The 25,290-nt window shown below is 46.4% G+C and overlaps 1 protein-coding gene across 1 annotated transcript in view; it reads right to left on the reverse strand.

The window, feature by feature from the left end:
* The window catches only part of LOC111853717 (disintegrin and metalloproteinase domain-containing protein 12-like), a 68,337-nt gene that overhangs the window by 17,687 nt on the left and 25,360 nt on the right, over positions 1–25,290 (reverse strand). The window contains exons 4-11 of the mRNA XM_072703697.1: positions 14,661–14,739; positions 12,269–12,345; positions 10,892–11,078; positions 7,607–7,672; positions 6,182–6,253; positions 5,447–5,616; positions 5,265–5,349; positions 2,311–2,459 (exon numbers count right to left, since the gene is read on the reverse strand). Of these exons, the coding sequence (XP_072559798.1) occupies positions 2,311–2,459; positions 5,265–5,349; positions 5,447–5,616; positions 6,182–6,253; positions 7,607–7,672; positions 10,892–11,078; positions 12,269–12,345; positions 14,661–14,739 (885 nt within the window). The remainder of the gene's footprint in view (positions 1–2,310; positions 2,460–5,264; positions 5,350–5,446; positions 5,617–6,181; positions 6,254–7,606; positions 7,673–10,891; positions 11,079–12,268; positions 12,346–14,660; positions 14,740–25,290) is intronic.

The following is a 25,290-nucleotide window of genomic DNA, read 5'->3' on the forward strand; positions in this document are numbered from 1 at the left end:
TCGTGACCGGCGTGACAGGGTGACGTAATGTGGGGACACGACCATGCAGTCGCGTCCTTTGATACTCAGGAAAAAAACACGTATCGGGATTTAGTGCCAAAGTTAAGAGCATCGTGAATTCATTAACTGATATGATCTGACGCTCTTCTCAGTATCGAGGACGTCTGAAATACAGATACACAACGGCTTTTCCGCTGATTTCCCCGGGGGATGTAATTAAACCGAGTGTATTATGGTACGACCATCATTTGGGACTTGAATCACGTCCACGACTTGGGATTCGGGGAGCTGATGGACAACCATTCACCTGGAGTAGGAACAGTGGCCCTCTGGAACTTCTACCAAAGTCTCCTTGGCTAATCGACTCAAAGTGGCCCTACTTGGGAATATCCTACTACCAGGATACTATGTATATATACCACTGTGTCCTGCCCCCCGTGTCACACTGTCAAGTGTTTTTTGCACTTTAAGTGACTGTGGGCTGCACCATGGTCCTGAAGGAACGTTATTTTGTGCCACTGTATACCTGCATATGGATGGTATGACAATAACGAACACATGGCTTGGCATGACTTGACTTGACTTGGCTTGACTTGATTTGTATTAACTTGACTTGACTTGGCTTGGCTTGGCTTGACTTGACTTGTATTGACTTGACTTGGCTTGACTTGACTTGACTTGTATTGACTTGACTTGGCTTGGCTTGGCTTAACTTGAATACTGTGGAGATGCTGTGTCTTTTACCCAGGATCCCCAGCAAAAACACAGCAGAACGGTGCTAAAATCACGCTAAAAGAGCATTACGACCGCAGCTCTACGCAACGACTCGGGGACTGCCAGAAATGTAAAGGCCCGTAAGAGAGAGCACCCCACTGGAAACACATCCAGTCCGATCTGGCATATGCTGAGCAAACTGGGAGCCCCATTAGAAAAACAGCACAACAGACAACAATAAAACACGAGCTGGGGCGTGATGTTTACCAGCAGCTGATGAATTTGGGGCTCGGTGTCACTGCGGTGATTTACAGCACTCCCCTGTGTGGTCCTGCTGCTGCTGGACCCGTAATAACAAAGGGGAGGGGGAACCAGTCCCCAGTGAATCCTCCTACACAGAAATGTGGGGCCCACTCTCATTTCTGACCTCAAATTAACCCAGAACCTCCTCTCCTCGACCAGAGACAGAACATCGAGCAACTAACTTTACTGTATTATACATAAATCGCAGGAAGTTTTTCACAGGTGAGGATTGGGACGAGGGCATGAGCGTGATAGGCTGAACTGCCACCTGGACACGGAGATTCTGTTCCCGATCCTCTGACTTAGCTGTCTCGGTGAATCCGTTGTCCACCCATGTTACCCTATCAAGCGGCTTTCCAAGACAGTGGGCTGCCTATTCACGCTTCTCTGAATGTTTTTCTAATAAACTGTTTGGAATGGAGTGGCAAGGTTGTTACTCCGAAAAGTCGGGAATTCACCAAGGATTAAAATAGCACATTTCCCCCTACTCACTCACTCATACACTTCCTCCTGACCATTCTGGTAAACAGAGGATTTCACCAGCACTAATGTTTTACGATCTGTGACCACGGTTAGAGCAGGGTGCCCGTGACCCCTCCGGTCTGTCCGCTGCAGGCTCCGCACACGTCTGCTCAGGACATTCTCACTTCTCTGCCTGGTCTGGAGGATTAGACAGGTCACGGGGTCACGCATCAGTATCAGGGTCTGGCAGAAATGAAATACCATTTAATCTGGTGTCTACACTCCCAAAAACATGACCACAGAATCCTTTTTGTACTGCATTTGCCAAAAGCCACAAACTTCCATCCCATTGCATTATATAATGTTTGCCAGATCACATGACCCGGGTTTTATTGCCCCGTCTGGATCGCAGGAAGCAGTCTCCCGCATGGTCACCCACGACAGCGTGACCGGCCGTGAATTAGCGGCGAGACGACACACAAATGTTTACACGCAGCGGCAATGAACTGACGGGCGAGTCACAGGCTGTTCAAGAACCGGTAGGAGTCACCCGGTGCAAGGTTAATGGATCTTTTGCCGTTCGCGGCTAGATTCTGAGCCGTTAGGATTTAAGACATCGTTTGTGGGGTCTTACGTAATGGGAGTCTAATGGGAACCATAAAGCCCTCACTTGCTGGCTGTGTGGGTCTGAGCCGAGCGAGCAGGAGTAAATCACGCAGAGTACTGCTCTCATCCGCGTTTCTGTTTATCTCCTGCAGTTGACCGTGTGTGTGTGGAATGTTCTGGATGTCGCCCCCCCCCCCCCCCACCCGCATCATTGGCGACACTCACCCTGTGGAGGGGGTCATGATGCACCCCCCCCGGTCCACTGTCATCCGGCAGCCGCACCCCCGCTCCGGAGTGTCGTGGTTCATCCCGAAGTTGTGCCCCAACTCGTGGGCCAGGGTCACTGCCGCCCCCAGGGGGTTTTCCGAATGATCCTGGGAAGGGTTACAGAGAGCGCCACCAGAAAGAGGCATCAGATTTCACTCTACTGAGATCGTCTTTTCACTTCTTCACCTTCGCTCACGTTTATCTGCGTAAGGCACATTTTCCGTTCCCGTTCGGCATTCCGTCGTCGTTGTCAGCGGTAATGGTTTCCGTCGCACCTTCACCCGACGTAAGACTCCCACCGCTATTGAATAATTGCCATTATTTACAAGCCGTAATTGGATTTCACACACGGAGGAAACAAGAAAAATGATCAATAAACAAAAACAAACAGGGAAGGGCCTCAACACACGCGCGCGCCGGCAAATAATTACATCCCTAAAAAGAAATCCATTTCAGGCACAGGATGGCAAGCGGAGCGGCACATCACACCGACCGCGATGCCGTTTGCATTCCCCGGGATTCGATAAATTATCTAGTTAGACTCCTGCTGGTCCGCAGCCATTTTTCCAGACGCTTTCATACTTGGAAAAATTGCGGTTGGTGGGGGGGCCCTCTCTTCTGCCCGGTGATGACACGGGGCGGAGGTGTGGTGGCTGATCGCTTGCGGACGTGCCTCGCAGCAGGGAGCAGGGTGAGGTCAGGCCACATGGATGATGCAGAGGTGGCCTTTTAGCAGAAGGTGACGCCAGGACTTCCGTCCTGCCGCCATCCTGCTGAAAAGGAGGTCAGGATTCTTCTGGGCACCATGGAGACTTCAGCCTGTGCCACCCCCCCTCCCCCCCCCACACCAATAACTGTGGGACAGCGCCCCCTACAGACCAGTCCTACCCTCTCTGGGGAATGAGCTAATCTATTAATCTATTTTCACTAATTAGCTGCTTCAGTCAGACAAGGAGACTACGGCCTTTATGATATGAATGTTTTTCCCATTCTGGGTTTACATTACATTTATTTAGTAGATGCTATCTTTATCTGAAGTGAGATACAATTAATAAAAAGCAGGGTCAGACTAGGCCTGTTACGGGCCTTTGCTCGGGGGCGCGACAGTGAAATCACTCTGCTAAGTCTAAGATTTGAACCAACGACCTTGCAAACTCAGGCACAGGACCTTATCCCGCTAAACCATGCCGTCAAACCAAAGAGGTAGATGATCTACTCATAGGATGAAGTCATGGTACAGCACTGTGCAAAAGTCTTAGGCAGGCAAAGAAAACATTTAAGGCATTTATCTGGGTAGTAAGTGTATATGTGCTTAGAAAAAAAAGACAATTTCACATTAGGACATATGCAAATTAAGAATAACACAATAAAAAATAAAAATGAATTTCCTCTGTTCTCCAAAAAGTTATTTATGATCTTGTTGGATAGTTTGGTTCTCAGCTGCTGAAATATTGGTGTGATTTTAGGGGAGTTTTTGAAATAGCTATGCTGATCCACATTGACAGACAAAATATCATAGTTCTACACCAAAATGAAGATCATTTACGCATCATTTTCTTTGACTGCATAAGACATTTGTGCAGGACTGTATTTTTCTAAAAAACATAGAAGTGTTTTTGGACATGAACAACACGCCACTGCTAATCTGTGTCATCCTTTGCAAGCAACATCCATCCCAGAGACTTAAAATTTCTATCCCCTGCTCAAAAACACCTTAACGTCTATTAGTCAAACTTATCCAGAAGGATAAACAGTTTGGAAAATGTATCGATGGATGGATGATGTTTACTTTGTGGAGACTGTCGGGGACGGTCTGGTATAGAAGGACAAGAGCAAGTTTGTTTTCAGAGCTTGTACTGATACTGTTACTAACTTTACCCCAGTGCTGCCAGTCACCTCGGAAAAAAAAAAACCTGGACTGCAATCCATCCATCCATCCATCCGTCCATTTATCAATCCATCCCTTATCCTTCTGAAGGTCGTGATGATAACAGTGATGCCTAATCTTTGTATGGATGGCAGGGACCAAGAGGAGCCTTCCTGGACACCAGGGCCACCTTACGATGCCAGTGTGTGTCACCTGAGGACATCAGAAAGCCTTGCAGATGTAGAAGACGCCGCCATAACGCTCTTCCTAACCCGCAGCCTGTAATCTCCGTGGAATTACGTGACCGCAAAACCATCCCGCGCTCTTCCTCGCGCTTGTCGTTCGAGCCCCGCACAGAATCTGCTTCCAAACTCGGAGACGCAAAAAAAAAAAAAAAAAGCAGGGGGGAAACAAAATGTTCTCCAGCACTTTCCGAGAGAATGCGATCCCCCTGAATAACACACGGACTGTGATAACAGACCGTACAGACCTTAAACCTGATACAGGGGCCGGCAATTGGCTGACGACGGTCAGACATTCATCACGAGCGAGAAGGAGGCAAACATCTGGAAACAAGCTTCACACATGGCATGAGGCTGTAGGGGAAACATACGTCGCTGTGCCAGATATGACTGTTTAAGCGGCACAGGAAACCGGACGACTTTGACAAGAGGTTCGGCCGTTATGCGCACATAGACGTTTCTTGCAATGGCTATTAATAATAGTTAATAATCTGGTGTGCTCTTTATTGCAGTACTGTGTGTCTCGATCCCTGTGACATAATTTCATCTGTGATCCTTTTATCGTTACTCATTAAAGCACTTTTTGCATCTTAATATTAAGTACTGCAATAATAAAATACATCTGCTTGCTGACTCAACAAAGAATACTATGTACAAATGTTCCTCAAAACACTATACAGCATAGTATAGTATAGTACAGTATAGTATAGTACAGTATAGTATAGTAGCCCATTTACTGTATTTAGATGGATGTCTGCTCATTTCAATGGGGTCGTGATGGTGTTGCCTTGGGTGTTACTCACCATGACGACGCCCCCTGACTGCTCTGCTGTGCACATGCTCATTATGGGTGCCATGCCGATGGTGGTGCCCTGGAAGTATACACCGCTGTAGACGGACACCACCATTAAGGGTTATTCATCAGGACAGCCCCCCCCCCACCCAACCATCCAGGCCACACCCACATGGATTGAAGCGAGGTCACCTGACAAGCTGGGCGTTGTCATGAGGCCTCTGGGGCAGCAGCTTCAGCTTCCTCCAGTCCAGGAACTCGTGCAGCGTGGTGAAGGGGTCCTGCGTGACAGAGCAGCGGTCTGCGTCGCTCCACACCTCCAGTCCCACCAGGGCCACGCGGATGTTGAGAACCCTGTAGAACTGGGAGGGGGAAGGCAGCCAGACTCAATGGGCGACAAAGCAGCTGAGAAGCCATTAGCTGAGCCAAACTCACCCAGCCAAACCAAAATATTTCAATATTCATCCGGCCACCCAAAACATCGTTCAATCAATCCATCCATCCATCCATCAATCCATCCATCCATCCATCCAGCCAGTCAGTCATCCATCCATCCATCCATCCAAGCACAAAACATCTCTCAGTTCATCCATCCATAAAAACATCTGTCCATTCATCCTCCTAACAGAACACCTGTCCATTCATACAGCCACAGAAACCTCTCCATTCATCCATCTACCAAAATATTTGTCCAAGTTAATAAAGGGCCCTGGGGCCTGTTATTGTAGTTTACATGGACTTTATCTTCGTTTAGTTACATTTAGCCCAGACTACCTTAAATCTGACAAGTTAACTGGCTAAGCAAGAAATCCTGCTTCGTGAAACAGGCCCCTGATGCAGGCGACATGAAAATAAGATCCCATAAGATTTAAAAGCTCCGCAATCAGTAGGATGGAGAAGAGTATCTGCGCCGGGGACCGGGGATACCTTGTCCACGTAATTGGCGATCTCCGCCAGCCTCTGCTTCACCTTCTCCACGTCCTTCCCGTGTTTCTGAAACTGAGGATTGGAAACGGCTTAGCGGCCCGGAAAGTCCCTAACGCACATCAGGAGCCCCTAAACGACGACACGTGTGCCCCCACGCGCCCCATCTAGACGTTACGGATTCATCCACCTATGCGCACAGACAGCGTAATTTGTCAAATGTGACGCTGCGGCGTTAGGAAAAACCAGCGAAGCCGGTTCAGACGTTCATGGGGATATTCGAGCTCCGGCTGGCCCGGAGTGCAAACATTTCAAGCGGGATGATTGTGGAAAAGTGAGTGGAGGGGGTTTGAGAAAAAACAGGACGACTGCAGGACCTCGGAAAACACACCAGCGGATCGTAATCCAGCCGGATCGCTTTCCACCGACGACTTCCTCGGTTTCCTTTGAGGTCCGGATGGCATTTTATGGCGTTCGCGGGCCGCGGAACCAGCTGTGATGGGATTTCCGCTAATTCCAATTGGAATGAGGATGCCAGAAGCGGAAAGCCTGCAGGGGGCGCCATTTCACACACAAGTCTTCATGTAGGGACTTGTCTGCTCAGGTCATCAATATATAAGAATATATGATGGTATGCGCATCGTTGGAGGGCCCATGTGGCACCCTAGGCAAGCTTCACCGCCGCCCCCCCAATCCAAGACAAAGTGGAACTGGCTTGGCATGTCGATACTCTCCTAGGAGACAGCGTCCTAGGCGGCTACCAATGTCACCTAATGGGTTGACTGGCACTGGGCTTCCTCCCAGTTTAAAGCACCATAACCAGGCTATTTTAGTCACATAGATAAGCGTGAAAATGACCTAAGCTGGCTTCCTCGAAAGCATCAAGCGGCCACCTAATTAGCATGATAATGTAGCACTCGCAGGCAGTGGCCCCCCCCCGGGGCACGGTGGACCTGCACGCCCCGGCCATGACCGTCCCTTCACACCCCCACAGCTCTGGCCCCACCTTTACGGTCCCACGGCCTCCACCCTCCATCCATCTACGTCCCCCTGGCAACGACCTTCATTTCATCATCCCAGAGCAGCACGTCCTCCTTCATGGTCCCACATCCTTGACCAGAGTTTATTCCACCATAACACACCTGTTCCCCTAGGGGGCGCCGCTCCCCCCCATTCCCTCCCACTCAATGCAGTTGTCCCCGCTGACTCTATACTGTGATGAAAAAGCCTTCTGGTCATATCCCCCCCCACAAGGTGCTTGGCTGATGGGGCTTTTGAAGGTCATGGACTCTCTAACACGCTACTTGAGATTCCCAAACGGGACACAGGCACTGCACCCCCGCAGCAAGGAACGTCAGCGGCCAGGACGACGGGTCACGCTTCCATCGCTGTCACACGCCCAGCACACGGGGAAGCTCTCTGTGGTACCTCTCTGTTATCAGCCACGATGATCAACTCCACGTACTTGGTGGTCTTCTGCACGTGCCTCTTGTGCTGCGGACAAAGAAAGGCCAGACAGTGAAGCCACTCCAGAGTACGAGAACATCTTCACTTGCTGAAAAAGGGGCCGTCTAAACAGCCACACCTCTCCCCTCCGCATCCAGCCTTGGGAAGGTTTACTTGCTCCCCGAACAATACCTGACTGAAGGAGGAACGTCTGAGCGTAACTGCGGCAACGGAGTATTCATGCATCTTTCAGAAGCGTTTTCCCATTGTTTATAAGCACATTGTCATTTAATGAACAAAGAGGGAACATGAGAAGCATTGCAGCACAGAGGCAGAGCGCTCGCTCTTCGTTATGATTATTTTTATGCTCCTTCTGATTATCTTCACCAAGAAAAAAAAACGCTCATCACTGGCTGCCCATTAAAATACACTTAAGCCGTCAGTGGTCTAAATATCCCACTGCTGTAATATCTTATCCTTCTATTCCTGAATTATGAATAGTACGTGCATGAAAAATTCTAGTGATGTTCCCTGGTATGAGTCCAGGCATCAAAGAGCGGTAAAGATGGAAAGGAGGGTTTTAAAGATAGCGTCCGTGTTTTGAACGATGGACCCATAAAGGCTCTGCTATAAGGTGAACCGCAGGGTTCCCCAAATTCTGACTGTTTCAGCCCAACAGTCAAATGGTTCAGTAGGTGTGTTTGAGCAGGGAAATCTGCAAACTGTGGTGCAGACTGACCCTCCGGGACCAAATTTTGCCAACCCTGGTGTATGAATTATAGAGCCGGCACATTCCAGACCACAGGGTCCCATGCGACACTCACCTCATCTCCCAAATATTACCACCCTACCATCCTTGTCTCTGTTCCCCTCATCTCTACTTTCACAGAATGTGTGGCCTCATTGATGCCTTAAAGCCGTTATTTAGATGAGCAACATTGTAAGACATCAGCCATCCATTAATAATGCCTGGGGCACACATCACGATGTCTTATCTGAGTGCACTCAGAGCAATCTGCAACAATGCATTGTGGGTAGGTGGAACAACATGATCATTATAATCTGGGTCACCTGAATGTACGTCTGACTGAACATTTGGAGCCTTGCCACAGCATTATTCATCAAACTATTCCTTAACTAACCTTAATTACACTTTAATTGCTAATTGCTTCATTTGCAAACCATTTCTCGTAGCAAATTGGTTAAAAGATTACATGTTGGCAGGCTCATAATTAGTACTTACCTATTGATAATAAGATTAATTATTAAATGCTGGCGCGTAGAGAGGATGACAAAGAGGAAGGACATCCAAAAAATCTGACTGAGGTGAGACCAGGAGAACATTTCCAGTTGGACTTGATTAGAAGATGGACACTGCTTGTTAATCTTTAGTACTTGCAGTAGGGGGTCTCTCTGTAACTAGTTGAGCTTCTGAGAATCTTAGTCTGATAGTTTCTGGCACCGTATTGCATTTATGGGCAACAGGTTCTGGCAGGGAGGTTCTTCACAGCAGCACTGGACTTATCAGTTCTTGTGACTCAAGCAGAACTTGTCAATGTGCCCTTGAAGTGCTTCACATAGAAGTACCAGTAGCTGTACAATTACAAGCTGAGTACTGTCAGCTCCATTGGATAAAAAAAAAGTTTGGTGACTAATGACAATTATAATGGACTCAAAACTAGGTGTACCTTTGCACTATGGGACTGCCTACTCATGCAAACCCTACGGGGACAAACCTCTCGCCCTTAAAGACAGTCCCTTGGTCTTCATTAATGCTGGTTCTCCACCCAAGGAATATTATGTTCCTCTCGTTCCTTTTGCTGTTCTGCCTCAGATTACAAGGCCTTCAGTTATCTATATAGAACCAAGCGACTAAGGGTTGCTTGATATATCTCCACACGAATCTTAGCACATCAACATCCCACGCCCAGAACTTTATGCAGGTGTTCCTATGAACCTGACCTTTGTTTCGGGGTGGGGGGGGGATGTTGGAGGTGTTCCCAACCCAAGCAAAGCGCAATGTCATCAGATAAGAGCCAGCGAGATGTGGTACGCAAACAGTCTGAGAGATACTTCCCGAGTGATCAAGTACAGCACATTGTGAAGAGCGTCATAAATCACAGCCATTACCGCCGCGCGAATGTGCTGATGGCGTCGCGCTCTTGTCGGGATACATTAGCGCGGGGGGGGTGGGGGGGGTGGGTGTGAATAATCACGAGCCTCTTTAACAATGCTCAATTTTACATGCCGCTCGCAAAAAAACGCGCTTATGAGCCTCACCATGTGATATAGGAAGTGAGGCAGCCATCATTTCATGTTAAGAAAATGCCCCCCAAGAGCCGGAGATCCAGGTGCAATAAGGTACAAAAGCCTTGATGAACGAGATCGCCGGCGTGTCCGTAAGGTCTAGGTGAATAAGCCGGCTGGTTCTCTCACACTGATGGCACTGTAATGACTTTTCATCCCACTTAGACCAAGAATTCTTTACAAAATCGGGCACGTTTGCTCTGTGAGGCCTCTTCCTCTTTATAATTCATCAGAGTTTCTAAGCGCAACGAACAGAGAAAGATTCCAGAGGATGAAACAAGCCTTGAGCAGCCCTGGTGTCTGAATCTTGGATCCTCACTGTGACTTCGAACATTTTCTTCTTTGCTCATTAATTTTTTTTCACGTGTTTTCTTTCCAAGCTGACCCTGAAATTTCCCTTATTTCTGTATGGGAAACTAAAAAAAAAATCCTTTCCCAACGACGATAAAGTGTAGGTCTCAAATGAGGCTCTTATAAAATTAATCATCCAAACCCTTCTACTACAGCTATGTTCAAAATGTAACTGTAAAATCTCTCATCATTATTCTTCAGATTTTATACACCTTTTGAAATACAGTATGATATGTTGGGAAATCAAACTCCTAATTGTTTTTTTTTTATCATCAATTCTGTTTGTTTTACTCATGTACTGGAAAGGAATACACAGAGCTAAATGATCAGACACCACTGAGATGATCTTCATTCACAAGAGCAGGAGTTTACAATATTAATGTCGCTTATAAGTGTTTATGTAGTATTATACCAGATTACTGAAGAGCTTTGCAGATGCTCAAAGTGTGGAGATTTGGCTGTAAAGTTATTTTAAATGAAAATATTACTTTCCTGACCGTGGGATCATTTATATCTTCTGCAACAGGCTTGGTGCCACTTGGACATTTTGTAAGCGTTTAGACTAGTTTGCTTTGGTCGACTCCAGCAGTATTTGATATAGTTACCTACCCTGGTGCTGAATGCTTGGAAGAGGCCGCCCGTCGAGTCCAGGGCGACGTGCGAAATGTTGAGTCCGTGGCCGCAGTCGCCGGAGGCCAAGCTCAGGTTTTCCGCTCGGTAAATCCGGTGAGTTGCGTTGCGAGGCCCGAATGCCGGCTCCAGGATGAAGGTCTTATCTTCAAGAGCAATGAAGCCCCTGGGAAGACAGAGGATCGATGTGGATGCTTACAGTCAAACTTGACCGAATGGGATGCTCGACAGTAGCTAATGCATCAATCTTCAACCTCAACAAAGCAACAATAATTCACCTGTGTGACCAAAATTGCTTTCACAGGAGAAAAAGTAGGGTTAAATTTAAATTCCAAAACAAATATGTCCTGTAAAAACGATTAGTACCATCTTCTGTTTTACTCATGAATAATAATTAGGCCAAATCGTTTTAGAGTTTCAAGGTAGGTATCAAAACCATAACCAATATAGATACATATCATGTGCTACATAAGGTGCATTCGCTGTACAAAAACCTCACACTGTAGTATGTGACTCTTCTTCTTGTCACCTCCTCATAAATTACTTTGAGATGCATGTTCGAGATGCTTTGTCAGTGTCCTGTGCTTCTAGGAAACTTCTCTCACGGACAAAGCTTGCATTAGCGAAAGCACTAAAGCGAGGGCATAATCCAGGATATTCATGAGATTGACTGGCCCAGGTCTCAGTGAAAATACTTAAAACCTCATAAACTTTCAGTAAAACCCCAAAGGTCCAATTGTGGCCAACCAAAACTTGAAGCAATTTGCTTTGGCGGTCAAGCTAAGCTTTGCAGCTCTTGTTTAAATAGATATGTACATCTATCTGTCCAGGAGTTTTAAAATAAGGTTACAGAAAGCTAAGAAAACTGCCAGCATCCAAGGAAAGCCTGATGATGACCAGAATCACTTCTTGGAGGGCAAATGCATTTATTGGCTGAATTGCAATGAAATTCCTCACGATGTCCAGCCATATTTTCTGGGAAATTATTACTGGCTTGACTCAACCAGCTGTTCCTCATCATTACATTTATTATGAGGTTACAGCCCATATAATAAATTAAGTGTTTCTCGTCGCATCATCTAAATACAGCTCTGGCTGCTGCATCTTGGGATGTCAACTTGGCTAAACTGCAGTTTCAAAAGGATCGTTAGTAGAGGTTAATGTTCATGTGAAAAGCAGGTGAGGAACTTGTACAGGCTTCGAAATAAAAGCAGAGAAGTGAAATCTGACCTCTTCTGTGGATTATTTAAGCAGTAAATGTGTTAAGACCACTTTGGTGTAGCATAAAACAGCTCTCGAAATGTCAGGCACTACGTCAGGTGTCTTCTGTCTCTCGGAGGCTTTCCCCAAACTGACCTGAGACCAGCACAGGTACTGAGGCTGACATCAGAATGAGAGTGCCCATGAACCTTGCCATGATAGTAGCAATTCACCTGAAAAAAAGACAAACCACATAAATTTAATGTATCTGTACAGCTGTGTATAAAAGACCTATAATGACTTTTAAAAATTAGATTTCAGATCTCAGAAGCTTACATTTAACTCCCACTTTTACCTAAAGTGACTTACAGTAGAGTGAAGCATTCCAATTTGCTCATGGGAGGATTAAACAAAAATGTTCTGAGGGCAGAATGAAAAATGATTGGTTATCTCTCTGAACCAATCAGAGTGTAGAGGAGGTGGGTCCAAGTATCTAGAGGAGGCCGGACCAACCAATCAGATGTCTTGGTCCTGCCTCTTCAACTTGCTGAGAATGAAGAATGATTGGTTCAGAGGGATAACCAATCAGATTGTAGGGAAGGTGGGTCCCAGCAAGTTGAGGAGGCAGAACCAAGACATCTGATTGGTTGGTCCTGCCTCCTCTAGTTCCTTGGACTTCCTCTACAATCTGACTGTTATCTCTCTGAACCAATCATTCTTCATTCTGTCCTCACAACAATTTTGTGTAAGTAAAACTCCTGTGAGCTTCATTTATGTGTCCTCTCTGAGATTTGAACCCAATAACGACCTTTTGCATTGTTAGCACAACACTTTACTGCATACTCTGCTACTTCTGGAGCCCGCGTTGTCCATCCATCTGCATCAAGGGCCATTTCTCCACAGTAAGCTGGGAGCCCTGGCCAATAGTGTCACTGCCATTTCTGTCTTTCTGCAACATCTCGACAATGACTCACTAGCTACCCTCTCGAAACAACGATACTCGTACTAGACAAAGGTCTTGGTTTCACTAACTTGTAAGTCAGTAAAATTAAATGTGCCAAAAAACCCCTGGAGCAAATGTCCTGGAAAGATCTCGGACATGTGGTGACCAGACATATTTCTGAGCTGGAATATCAGTTGCTGAAGCTTTGGCGTGAGCTCATGAGAAACACAAACGGATAAAATCCCATTAAACGCGACAAGAAAGATTTACACGGACACATACTGTGCTGCTTTTTGAGACGGTAAGGGACCAAATTTCTCAACAGAGATTTTTCCAGCGAGTGACGGATACGGGCCAGCATATCATAACACTTTTTCAGGATTGCCCCGTTGCCTTTTAAAGACCAGTATAAACGGAAAAGTTTTTATGTTTAGATGCATCTGTTAAGAAGGAATGAAGCAGAGCCTCGGCAGCAGCGGATGGCAATCGAAACTGACACCGAGTAGCGTTACAAACTTTGTGGTGTCGTGGTTAAACTCTTTACCACGCGTGGGAGGATTTATGCCGTCAGAGTTCTCAGAGGAGAATCAGGCAGTTTGTCGGACGCCTCTCACAGGGGGCTTGTGTTTAACATAAAACGTTTCGTGCCAAAAGTTAGGACACGAAAGGTCATAAAGCATGTTAAGTGAAAGGAAGGACTGTAAGTGCACGAGATGATATATCTACTCTTGCAATTCGCTGCGGCTGTCGGAAACCCTCCACTCTGGTTAATATTTGAAGTTTTTTGTCCTTGCCGGGACACCATAAATAAAGCATGTTATACCTCCCTTAATGAGGACTAGGTTGACTAAGCATGGTACTCTCACCAGGAGCTGGAGTTGCTCTACCTTTCTTGGGGCTGAGTGTGTTTGCTTGGTCCGACGCGAGTGTTAAGGGTGGCTATAAATCACAGTGCATTACCGCTAAAGCCCAGCACCGCCGAGCGACCCGCCTTAGTGCATCACACACCTAAATCAGCACACCGCCTTTGCATACGGTGAGTCAGTGACATTCTGTATGTCGGACAGGAGGGAGAAATCATTGTCCATTGTTTCCAGAAGCACAATTTCTGTTCCACTCTTCTGTCTGGATATGAAGCATCGATCTCTTTGTGTGTTTTAATGGCTCTGAAATTGTACATGCATTGTCTCCCCACAAAGGGAGAAAGCTTTTCCTTCTCTATTTATTTTAAAAGATATTTTAGCCTCCAGATGTCCCCCAAGACCATGACAGGGAAACATTTTTATTTTTCCAACAGGGCATGCGAAAGCCACAACAGACTACACCCCTACTGCTAGCGATTGCTAACGCTAATGTGATCCACAAACATTTGCTTAGATTACATGGTAGCTTTTGTTTTGTGAATGCTGAGGAAATCAATAACAATAGAAAAATATTTGCAAACTATGAATCTGATCTGGCCTGTCTTCTAGCATTGTTTGCTACATTGCGTCTTGGAACCCTGAAAAGTCCAAACAGCCCACTTATTGACTCATTTTCCCCCAAATCTGATGTATACAGCTGCGTTCCAGTCGAACTGTGAATTCATCTGGAACACCGACTTACCGTAACGTTCAGAGCGGTAGTGACAGAGCTTCCATTGTACAGATAGTGCGTTTCTGTGTAATGGTTTGCAAAGAGTCCCCTGCAAGAGATGTAAATCAAAAAAAGAAGTGATTAAACCCAAAGTTACTTAGAAGCCAACGTTTCTAAATGATTGCATATTTTATTTTAAAAAAAAAGCTAAATGTGATGACCTTGTTCAAAGATTTATCAGTTTTTTTTCTACAGTTAGCCAAGAATATTTGATCCAGATGATAGTGATTGGCTTCTTAAACTAAAACATTCACATCTAGGGGCTACATATCACATTAAGAAGCCAATCTAATAAGCTAAAAACTTGCTTTTTCTTATCCCAGGAGTCATTCAAATTTTCAAAGACATGGCAAAATGTCTATACATAGATTTAAATTCTAAGACTGGGTAGGCAGAGGGGGATCAGAATTTCCAAAAATCTGGGTAAAACTAAAGTGATCTGAAGTTATATCTGCCTAAAAGTAATTCTCTTTGACAATCAGCTTCACAAACGACGCGTGTTGTGTGTGCGAGTTAGGATGCTTTAGAACTGTGGTTTTCAGTCTGGGCTCCACAGAGCAGCAGATGTGGATCTCCACACATTTGGTGCATTTTGTAAAAACAAAAAAAACTGCATCATCAGCTGATTCATCCAAGGCAGAAAGTACAAAAGGGGGCTTAAGAGGACGGTTAGGGGCCCAAATTATTCAAGGGGAATCCCCCCGCCCTCTGCGACCGTATATCTTGTTACTCATGTGACCACGCATTTCTTCTAGGAGGTCTCTAGCTCTGCTCTCTTTTCATATGGGGGTGCGTGGCCTCCAAATGGTTGAGAACTCCCCGTCTTGGATGTTGGAACAGGAAGTCCGCAGGGGGTCACTTGCGCAAGGCTGTCACAACACCCTCCCGGCCCCCGCCTGCCCCCTTTCCATAACTCAGCCCAGGTGAAATACTGTCACAGCCACTGGTTTAGGGCAGAAAAGGCAGGCTGGTAAGTAGGCCCACGATGCGGAGTGCTGCTTACGTAACGGGCCGGGATGCTGGGCTAGACGAGAACATCTGTGGCCACTAACATCGGGGCACCAACCCTAAGTCAATGCCTTACAGAAAATTTCATTTCATAGACTGCTATAGATTATCAGGCTTGTGAATTAGCTACATGATTCATGCAGCTAATTCGTGAGTGTATTAGCTGACCTGGGTGACCGCTCAGACAGGCATATTGCTTGAGTATATCTGAGTAGCGAGGGGGGAGGAGGGGGCGGGCATTCAGAGCAGCAGCGCTGGCGATGGTAATGACGATGACATCATTAAAAATAGGAATGCTAATGAGTTCACTGTTCACAGTGTGTGCTGGGACCAGTACAGCGACAGCCGGCCTGTAGAACAGCAACACCGATCAGAGGGGCCAGATTGTCTTGGTGACATCACTTCTAAAAGATGGAGAACGAGGGTTTGGCACGTGCCAGTTACTTTGGTTCGCTCTGCACCTCATCTGCACCGGGTGTCATGACTCGCACCACGCTAATTAAAAGAGGGAGCTGGAAACGATCATGGATCAAAGTTTCACGATGGAGAGCAGATCAGCCTATCAAGGCGGCTTTTACGAGCCAATGTCTTAATTTGGACTGATGTTGGTGTTTGGACGGGCTAAGTCATGAACATCTGCCCACTGTTCGAGTGTGCTTTGCCCTGCCTTAGACCTTACATATTTGGGAGTTTCAAAGTAAAACTTTTTGACGATAAAGTCTATCGAAAAATAAAAACCCAACACTCCACAGGCACTCAATATATAGAACTTTGACGACACAAAATATTGAAAGATTTCAGACAATGTTAACTGTTTTTAAATGTTGCACTAACCAAGGACATAGGTAGTGTACTTACTGTACAAACCCAGAGCAGCTGGTTTAACACACACATGGGACCCTTTGAGAGATTTTCTCGACTGAGATGTGAAAACACAGCAAGAACCACGCAGCTTCAAAAGGCTTTCAGCTAATATCGACGTGTGACACTACTGCGTGTGGGGTTTGGAAGGAGATGTTTGAAGATAACAGGAAACAGTTGAGTTCATTCTTTGCGCAGAGAAGAGAAAGAACGCAGTGAGCGTGGGGCTAAATGAAATAATATTCGCAGACTCCATCCTCGAACATCTCACAGCCACCAAACGAAACAAACGAAATCCAGAAGGGAAACACAGAAAAGACCTGAACAAAAGAAGCCCTCACTTTCTGGCACCGGTAAACTACAGCTTTTCTGCTTTGTTCTCCTCCAGCACCTGCTCTCTGGTCCTCGTCCCTTGACACAGGTTCTGGTGAATGACACTTAGCCCAAGGCGACTTGCCCACTCCTGGTGGGGACAGGCGTACACCCCTCGAAAATGTCATTTAGCGAATGATGTCAGCTAATGCTAATGCAATTCTGTCAGACCCTTTACCCTCCTGATGGGAAGATGGAATATCGGAGGAGAAAAGGGTATGCATGATGGGGGGGTTTACCCTAAGGATAACAGACACGGAACAGAAAACAAAAAAAAAAAACCCAGCTTATGAAGGACTAGTGAAGTTTCACCTGGCCAATCGGATAAACTAAGAAAAAGATCACATGAAATAATTCTGAAAGCTACAGGTATACAGACAGTGTAAAAGCTAACAGAATTTGGATGAATATTCCTCTGTGTTATTCCAGCTGTAAGACGTGTCAGCTGAGCCTAAGTGGCCTCATATAACTGGCAGCCAACAGACGGTAACTGCGAAAGTCACCTGAGCTGCTCTTGACTTCCTGTCCTGAATTCCAGGCTTCGCAGCTCAATGTAGGCACTGGACCATCCAGTGAGCAGACTGGTGGAGTTAAAGGGGACCAGCCAATCCACAATGGAGGGACAGGGATGGGAAATTGGGGTACACTCTGCCCCGGTGAGCGAACGAGGACGAGGAATGCGATCCTCACTAGTTTTCCCTGGCCTTTAATTAGCCAAAAGAGATGTCACAGAAATAGCATAGCCAGTTAACAGTTTGCTGGGGATCAGTCGTTTAGGACTTGACGTCCTACTTAATAGGCTGAGCTCGGACGTTAACTTCTCCCTTCGAAAAATGTTCTTCCTTCTCAATGAGATTCACATATACGGTTCTTGTCAGTGGGAACTTATGTCACATATTTGGCGCCGTTGCCGGGAGTGTCCCGCGGCGTTGCCACAAGGCCTGCGGATCCACTTAACGTTATTTTCAGTACAGCTGCAGAGAACATGGCAAGCTGTGTAAGACAAAGAGCAGAACAAACGGAACAACGGCGGTGAGCGGAGCCCCTCTGGCTGAGACGGTGCATTACGGACGGGTGACAATAGCCTATTCGCAAAAAAACAAGCTGCTATGAATTACCGCCGTCCGTGTAATTGGAAAGGCATCACAAAGCCTCAGCCGGTCGCAGAAAAGTATGAGTCAGTCACGTCTACGGACCTTTGTCTTTCCATCCCCGCTGTATCGCTCCATCTGCTACAAAGATTTCGTTTTCTTCAAAGTGCTTTCACATTTGAGCTCAGAACGTTTTGCTTAGCGTCCAATCCACGAGAAAGTAACCGAATTTTTAATACGACTTGACAAGATTTTTCTTTACGTCTCTCCCGCCCGAAATCCAGGCAGCGCGATAGCCCTATAAACTAACCACATCACTTTTTTGTTTTTTAGGTCAAATGACACTTTTAATACAGTAGTTTTTTTCTACAAAATGTTTATATAGTGATCGAGGAGTTGATCCAGTCAGTGATCAAGCAGGTTTGATTCTCACCTTGGGCTTTGTGTAACTAGACTTTGCATATTCACGTGGTATTGCAGCTTTATCCTGCAGGCAAAAATCATGCACTTAGGCATCTCGAAATTGCAAAGTGTGTGTCTTGAATGGACTGGTATCCCATCCAGGGAGTCCCGCCTTCCTGTAATAGGATCCTGGCTCAACATGACCCTCTACTGGATGAGTGATTATGGATGATATGGGGGACATATTTGGTGGTGAAGGTGTGATGTCTTGCTTCGCAAACAGATGAGGCCTTTAAGCCTGAACACACCAAGCCAAGTTTCGGAAGTCGGAAGCTGTCGGGGTGTTGCTGAGAGTTTATGAGAGTCAGTGACTGCCAGCACCGACGCAGTCGAATACGTTTGATCCCCATCGGTGCTGTTTTAACTCATTTAGCATGTTGAATCAGTGCTGGAGCTAAGCCAGCCAATCTGAGCTGCCTGATTGGCCTGTATGTCATCTGTCTCCTCTAGCTGTGCTGACGTGTTCCAGCGCGCGTTTACACAATCGACAGGAGTCCGATGTCAGCCGGCTGTCCGTTCGTCCTGGTCAGTGCTAGCCTTTGACCGTCAGCTTGGGGAGTTCCAGACTTTAAAGGCAACCTGTTGGGTAAATACGCACAAACACAAAGCGACACAGCTAGCTAAAGCCGCAAGCGAACAGAAACACTCGTTAGCGCGATACGAAAGCCATTTCAACCTGCAGTGAGGTCCACCTCTTTTGCTGCGCGACACACTTCTGTCCAGCGTGCGATTCATCGACACAGCATTTTACACGCTGCAATGCGTTAACTGAAAGCAGCTCGCATTTGTGCCTCCCTCCTACTGGCTGTTAATAGCTAAAGGGAAATCAGAGAAGTGACTGGATCGATCCGGCCCGCTCCAGTTGAGCCCAACAGTGTTTTCACGGCCGAAGTCCTCTCTGAGCAAGACCCATTCCTGCAGAAATTACTCCTGTAATTCTTATATTATTCCTGATTATATAGCAGAAGACGATCAAACAACAAGAGATTTAAAAGTGACAGTAGACAAGGTCTAGTCATTTGACACAATATATCACATTCCCAAACAACGTTCCGGAACTAACAAGCCAGGATTCATCATTAATATCAATGTGTCCTGTAAGCCCTCTCATTAAATTCTGAGCTACTCCTCTCCAGCCTTGTGAATACCATTTCACAATCCATTAAACTGTCTTGAGTATAGAAGTACAATGGTACTCTGGTACTACCTAGATTTTTCTGGAAATCAAAATTTTGCTTACACTGCTTAAGCTCCATTCCCTCGTATAATTAGTTACCACAATTATTCCTATTGTTGCACAGATATCGTTGTGCAGCCACGAAGCAGAATTTAGACTCTTGACACCCTTGCATTCCTGAACCTTATTAATTGCATGTAATAAAACTGAGGTCAGAGAGTGAATCAAACCCTCCTTTATTTAAACAGACACTGTAATTTGAAGAGAATACAACTTGATAATTGTTTGTTTGTAGCATGTAAGAAAAATGGAAATTTACTGATTTTGTTCCTCTTCCCCAATAAATAGCTATACTTCTTTAGAATTCCTGCAAATAAATTTCCCTTAATACCAAAGTATTGTGCGCACAAAAAAAAATCTCTCTTCTTTTGATGATAAGAACAGAAAAACTACCCAAGGACTGAAAATATAAGAATAAAATTATCTAATAAAACATGATACATGCCCTATTGTGTCCAGTCCACTGTAATACATTAAAAAAATTGCAGCTTGAATAAGAGGCATAGAGGCCTTCAGCCAGTGGGCCTCATAGCATCTGGGCATTCGTGCCTCGAACGAGTTGGCATTTCCCTGTACCAGATTAACTTCCTTTCTTTATTGTTATAGCACACGTCAGCGCGACGAGATTGAGTTAGCGGCTCCCTGAGCAGTACAAACAAAAACGCAAAACAAGACATAGCCAATGAATATGTGCAGAAATATATCGATCGCTATCTTTTCCACCGAGATTTCATCCCCGCCGCATCGCGCTCAGGCTACAAGCGCCTACCTAGCAGTGTCTGCCGGAGAAATAAATAATAGGTGATGCTAATGGCTGTCGGCTGGCAGAGCGCGGCTTCCATCCGTAGCCCATCATATGGCCGGTCAGGGTTTCTCATGACGGCTCGCTTCAACCGCGCTCGCCGCCCCCCTCTCCCGTGGCGTCTGTTCGTTTCCTTCCAACTCAGACCAAGACCATCACGACTAAAAGCCTAAAAGCACGGGGCTCGGGATTAACTGGACCCAACGGGACCCGGGGTGGCGGGGAATGAGCGACGGTAAGCGAAATAGGTCGCGACCGCCATCCCAGGCAGGGAGAGCAGAGGCGCACACCTGCTTTGCATTTTCGTCTTTTTAAGCAGGGATGTAGGTCAGGTGGATATTATGAGGATGTCTGCAGCGATGGTTTCCACAGTGATGCCAGCAATACTCTGTGACGCCCTCCCAACTTCGCGATGAGCCTTGATGGAAGCCGTCTTTGTTTGGGCAGCAACGTGCAAATAGCTATTCTTAGTTTCTTCCCATTATATCGAAAAACCTTTCAATAATGGCTTGAGTACCGAAATAAGGCAGCTGGTCTGTGTATTCTTTGGAGGGATGCACACGCGGGAAGTCGGGGGCCCGGATTCCGTAACTCGCCGCTGTTTGTCAAACGTCGAATGACTTTTGCAGTCTTTCCTGGCATTGTTGTGTTTTTGGTAAAGTTAAGAAGAGACTAACACTAACAAGGCCAGGGACTTTTTCAGCGATAGTGATTATGTCATCCCCAGAAAGTCCTCCCCGTAGCCCTCTATCGCCGCGGAAACCATTCTTGGGCTACTACAGCCTAGAGTGGCCCCCTCTTTGAATTTTCCAAAGCCACAACCACATTTTCATTTATAGAGGCAGGGTTGGGGGACTGAAATGAGCCCGAGGATGCCTCTCTCGTCCTGGGGACAGCGTAGCCATCTTCGCTGAGACGGAGCCCTGCACGTCAAGGACGTGGTGACGTCTCGTTGTAAAATAAGAAACTGGGTCACGAACGCCTGCACGGTAAGATTTTCCGGTCTTTGTTCCCTCTCGAGCCCCGAGCCCACAGCCAGCCGACAAGCACTCGGATGAGATGCCCATTAGAGACGCCGCCACAGAATTACCCTCCTGCCTGACACTTCCGAGATTGATGCCGGCGTGCTATGGCGGCGAGACCGGCTCAAACCGACGGCACGCCCCGCTCCGGCAACTTCCTCCACCGATAATTAAGAATTAATACACATGATACCAATTTACGCCGCCGCCGTGATTGATATCGGTAAACAATAGCTTGCCAATGCTAATTAGGAAAGAAATACAATCAGTATGCTAATGAAGTGTGGTAATAATGGGGGGGGGGGGGTAACCGCCCAGGAAGGCAGTGATTGAAAGGCGGGTTTAGGAGGGGGGTGATCGCCTCATCAGGCATAGGATCTCTCATGCCCCCAAGGAGTTCCACGCCCCTCCCCCGCCGCCTTGAAATAAAGCATCCTTGCATTGCATCTGCCTGTGTTGTGCAACATAATGAAATCCTGGCCTTTTCTGTCAAACGGCGTGATTTAGAGACGCTGTACTTCTGCCGCCTGTCTGGTTGCTTTTAGTGATTCTTTGATTATAAGACAATACTGTGAATCGCAAGGAACATCCAGATAAATCCGTTCTTCACATATCATCTCACAGACAGATTTGGGTTCCTCTGATAGAGATTTTTTTTTTCTTTTCTTTCTTTTGTGTAGGACACTCCTGAAAAAAATACTTCTGAAATAACATGCAAAATGAAACCCTGATATTATCGGATTAAAGATGTGATTCATATGACTGACTTTGTACATCGGGAACAGATTTTGCCGTGTGGTGAAATGCTGTAAAACCAGACAAATACATTGAGCAACAATGGCCAATGAGTGCCTGGCTAAAACGGTGTCATGTGACTCTGAAAACCCCGAGTGAGATCGAAGTCTAGTGCGAAAATGCGAAGGCGGAGACACTGACAACGCAAACCCAAGTTCCCACTGCATTGAAAAGTTGCATTAAATCTAAGTGTTTTACTTAAGAGGGTGCACTATATATCAGCATGTCAACATAATGATACCATCTGCAAGTCTAAAAACCACAGAGGAGAGGTGTGTGTGTGGGTGGGTGTGGCGTTTGGGGTGGGAGAGTCAGATAGATGAGGCTGCTCATGCTGATTCCCTCCACCTGACCCCGTTAATGTCTGACAGTAAAAATTGATGTGCTCAGTTTTCTCTCTGCCCCAATAAACCCGGAACAGCCCCAGATGTTGGCCCTAAGTCCTGTAGTATCATTCTCCTTGCATATGACCACATTTCATTTGCGATCCTTTTTATTCTGAAACGGCCTTTTTCTATTTTTGCACGTGCCCTTTGGGTTGAGCAGCCCCCGTGGCCCTAAAAAGGAAAACACCATCTATAACATAGCTGCAATTCCAGCGATTCTTGCACCGATCCTCGCAAGGTACGACTGAAGAGTGAGGTAAAATTACCATGGTGCAGAAAAGGTGGGCGACTCTGAGGGGTGTGTGGGGAGGAAGATGCGCCCATCCTGAATCTTAAAGAATAAAGATAAAGAATCGCATCTGCTAACCATTCTCCATTATTCCACCCCCTTCAAAGAAAAAAAAAACAGAACAGACCACAAAAGAATCAGGCCTTTACCCAGAGGGCTTTGGGGTTGGCGACCCCAAAACCTACTGTCCTTTGGGCCACCGTGGAAGTGTTCCATTGGGGTTAGGGGAGTCCAGCCGGGTTCTTTTCCCTGCAGAATGTGCTTAGTGTCTGCTAGTGCGGCTTGCAGGACAATCTTAACATAAAAACAGGCAGGCTGGCTATCAACCCATGAAAGAGAAAGGTCAGTCAGATTCTTATTTTTTCCCAGGGAACATAAAACACTCATGCCTTTGTTGATGTAATGTAAGTGTATTGGACAACAACATCATTCTTAAATACCGTCATAAATGATTACTGTCAGGTCACGCCAAGAGGGCACCATCTTCCTTTAGTCTGTAGAATCTTACTCACAGGTCTGAATGGACTGTCTTTCCTTAAAATGAGCAAATAAGGCAAGTAAGAATCTTTATAAACTTTGTAAACTGATAACTATTCACCATAATACCACGTAGCTGCCTGAGAAAGCTGTCATTGTTTCCAGTTATCTTTCAAAGAAAATACTTATACCTAACACATAGCAAAAGATTATTTTAGGTGAGGGGGAGAGGGGGGTAACGATATCACTTCCTGGGACCTGGCCTTACTCAGAGATGAGTCCTTTCTCCTTCCCATGCAAAATAAATCACGCACCACAGATAACTCAATAATAATTATGAGAACCAGACAGCCGTATGTTATAAACAGCAGTATGGGGGATGTACATCTGGCTGGATTGGCTGGGAGCTGTTTTCTCTGGACTGTAAAAACACATTGGTGACCTAGCAGACAGTATCCAGGGGTGGGGGGAGTGAATCAGGAAGAAATAAGTGTTATGGAGCAAGCGGTGCTCGTGCCTCTGAAAGTGAGCGGGCATGCGGATCGGGCAGTCCCTGCGGGCATGCGGATCGGGCAGTACCTGCGGGCATGCGGTTCGGGCAGTACCTGCGGGCATGCGGATCGGGCAGTACCTGCGGGCAGTACCTGGCTCAACCAGCGTTCCTTTAGGTTGGCTGGATTGGGGAGTTTTTTGTAAGGACGGTTGCTGTAATGGGGGGGGGGGGTACACTCTGCTCTTTAATAACTGCACTTTTAACAGCAACCCAGTCTAGGAATGTCACAGATACACATAAAATACCCTGATTCATTTTGAGGTCCATCCAAGGTTTCCCTTAGTGGGTTCAGATGGTCCTTTTTAGCGAAATTAAATAAATGAAAGCTATTTATTCTGGTCAGGCATACCTAATACTGTACTAACGCTCTGGGTCAGCCAATGTCGTCCCGGTGTCCGAGTCCCAATGCCTCTCCCAGCAGCCCCAGAGCATGCTGGGTAGACGGCCGCCCTCATCTCAGTGCCTTTCTCAACCCAACTTTGTGATTCTATAAGATACCTGGGATCCTCAGACTTACTTTTCACCCAGCAAAAATGGAAAAACCGTGTTCATGTCCTGCCACACTTCAACCTTTCACGGGCTTCTGCCTCACCTTCATCTAGCCACTGCGGGACATTTATGGGGGGGTGAATATTTGGGGGGGGGAGGGGTGGCCCAGGAGCTAGAGCTGCATGTGTAACAAACATCTTCCTGAGGCAGCTACACTGCCTTGTTCTCTATGAAAAAAGCCCCCCGAGTCACTAGAATGACAGAATGGATAGGGGGTGCAGAGCATGAATTTCCAAAGTGTTTGGGGAGTGAAGGAGCGGGTCAACCCATTTCACTTAGCCAGCAAGGAACGGGGACGATAATGACTTGACATCAATCTGAGATCCGAGGTTCTGATTTGCAGCCAGAACGATCAAATGAAATCGTGCTGTCACGTTAAAGGTCATGCCATGCTATCAAAAATTAAAACGCTGCTCTTTAGCTTGCCCTCCGAATTCGTGTTGGGACTGAAAAAATCTCACAAAAACCCACGGCTGTCATGTTACATTAATGGTTCGCTGTCTTCCATCTTAAACGCGATGCACGCATACAAATTAAGAGCCATTACAACGTGAGCCTATTGAGTGCCACAATGAGCTCGTGGTCTTAATGCGCTAAATAGCCTTAGCGTGTTCCTAGGGGTCCAATGAAAAGCTGGAATGTGAAGCCAACTTTTCCCAGCATCACCGTCGCCAGACCTGCAGGGTGGGCAAGATG

This window comes from Paramormyrops kingsleyae, chromosome 20 (assembly GCF_048594095.1).
Source record: "Paramormyrops kingsleyae isolate MSU_618 chromosome 20, PKINGS_0.4, whole genome shotgun sequence".
Taxonomy (NCBI): Eukaryota; Metazoa; Chordata; class Actinopteri; order Osteoglossiformes; family Mormyridae; genus Paramormyrops; species Paramormyrops kingsleyae.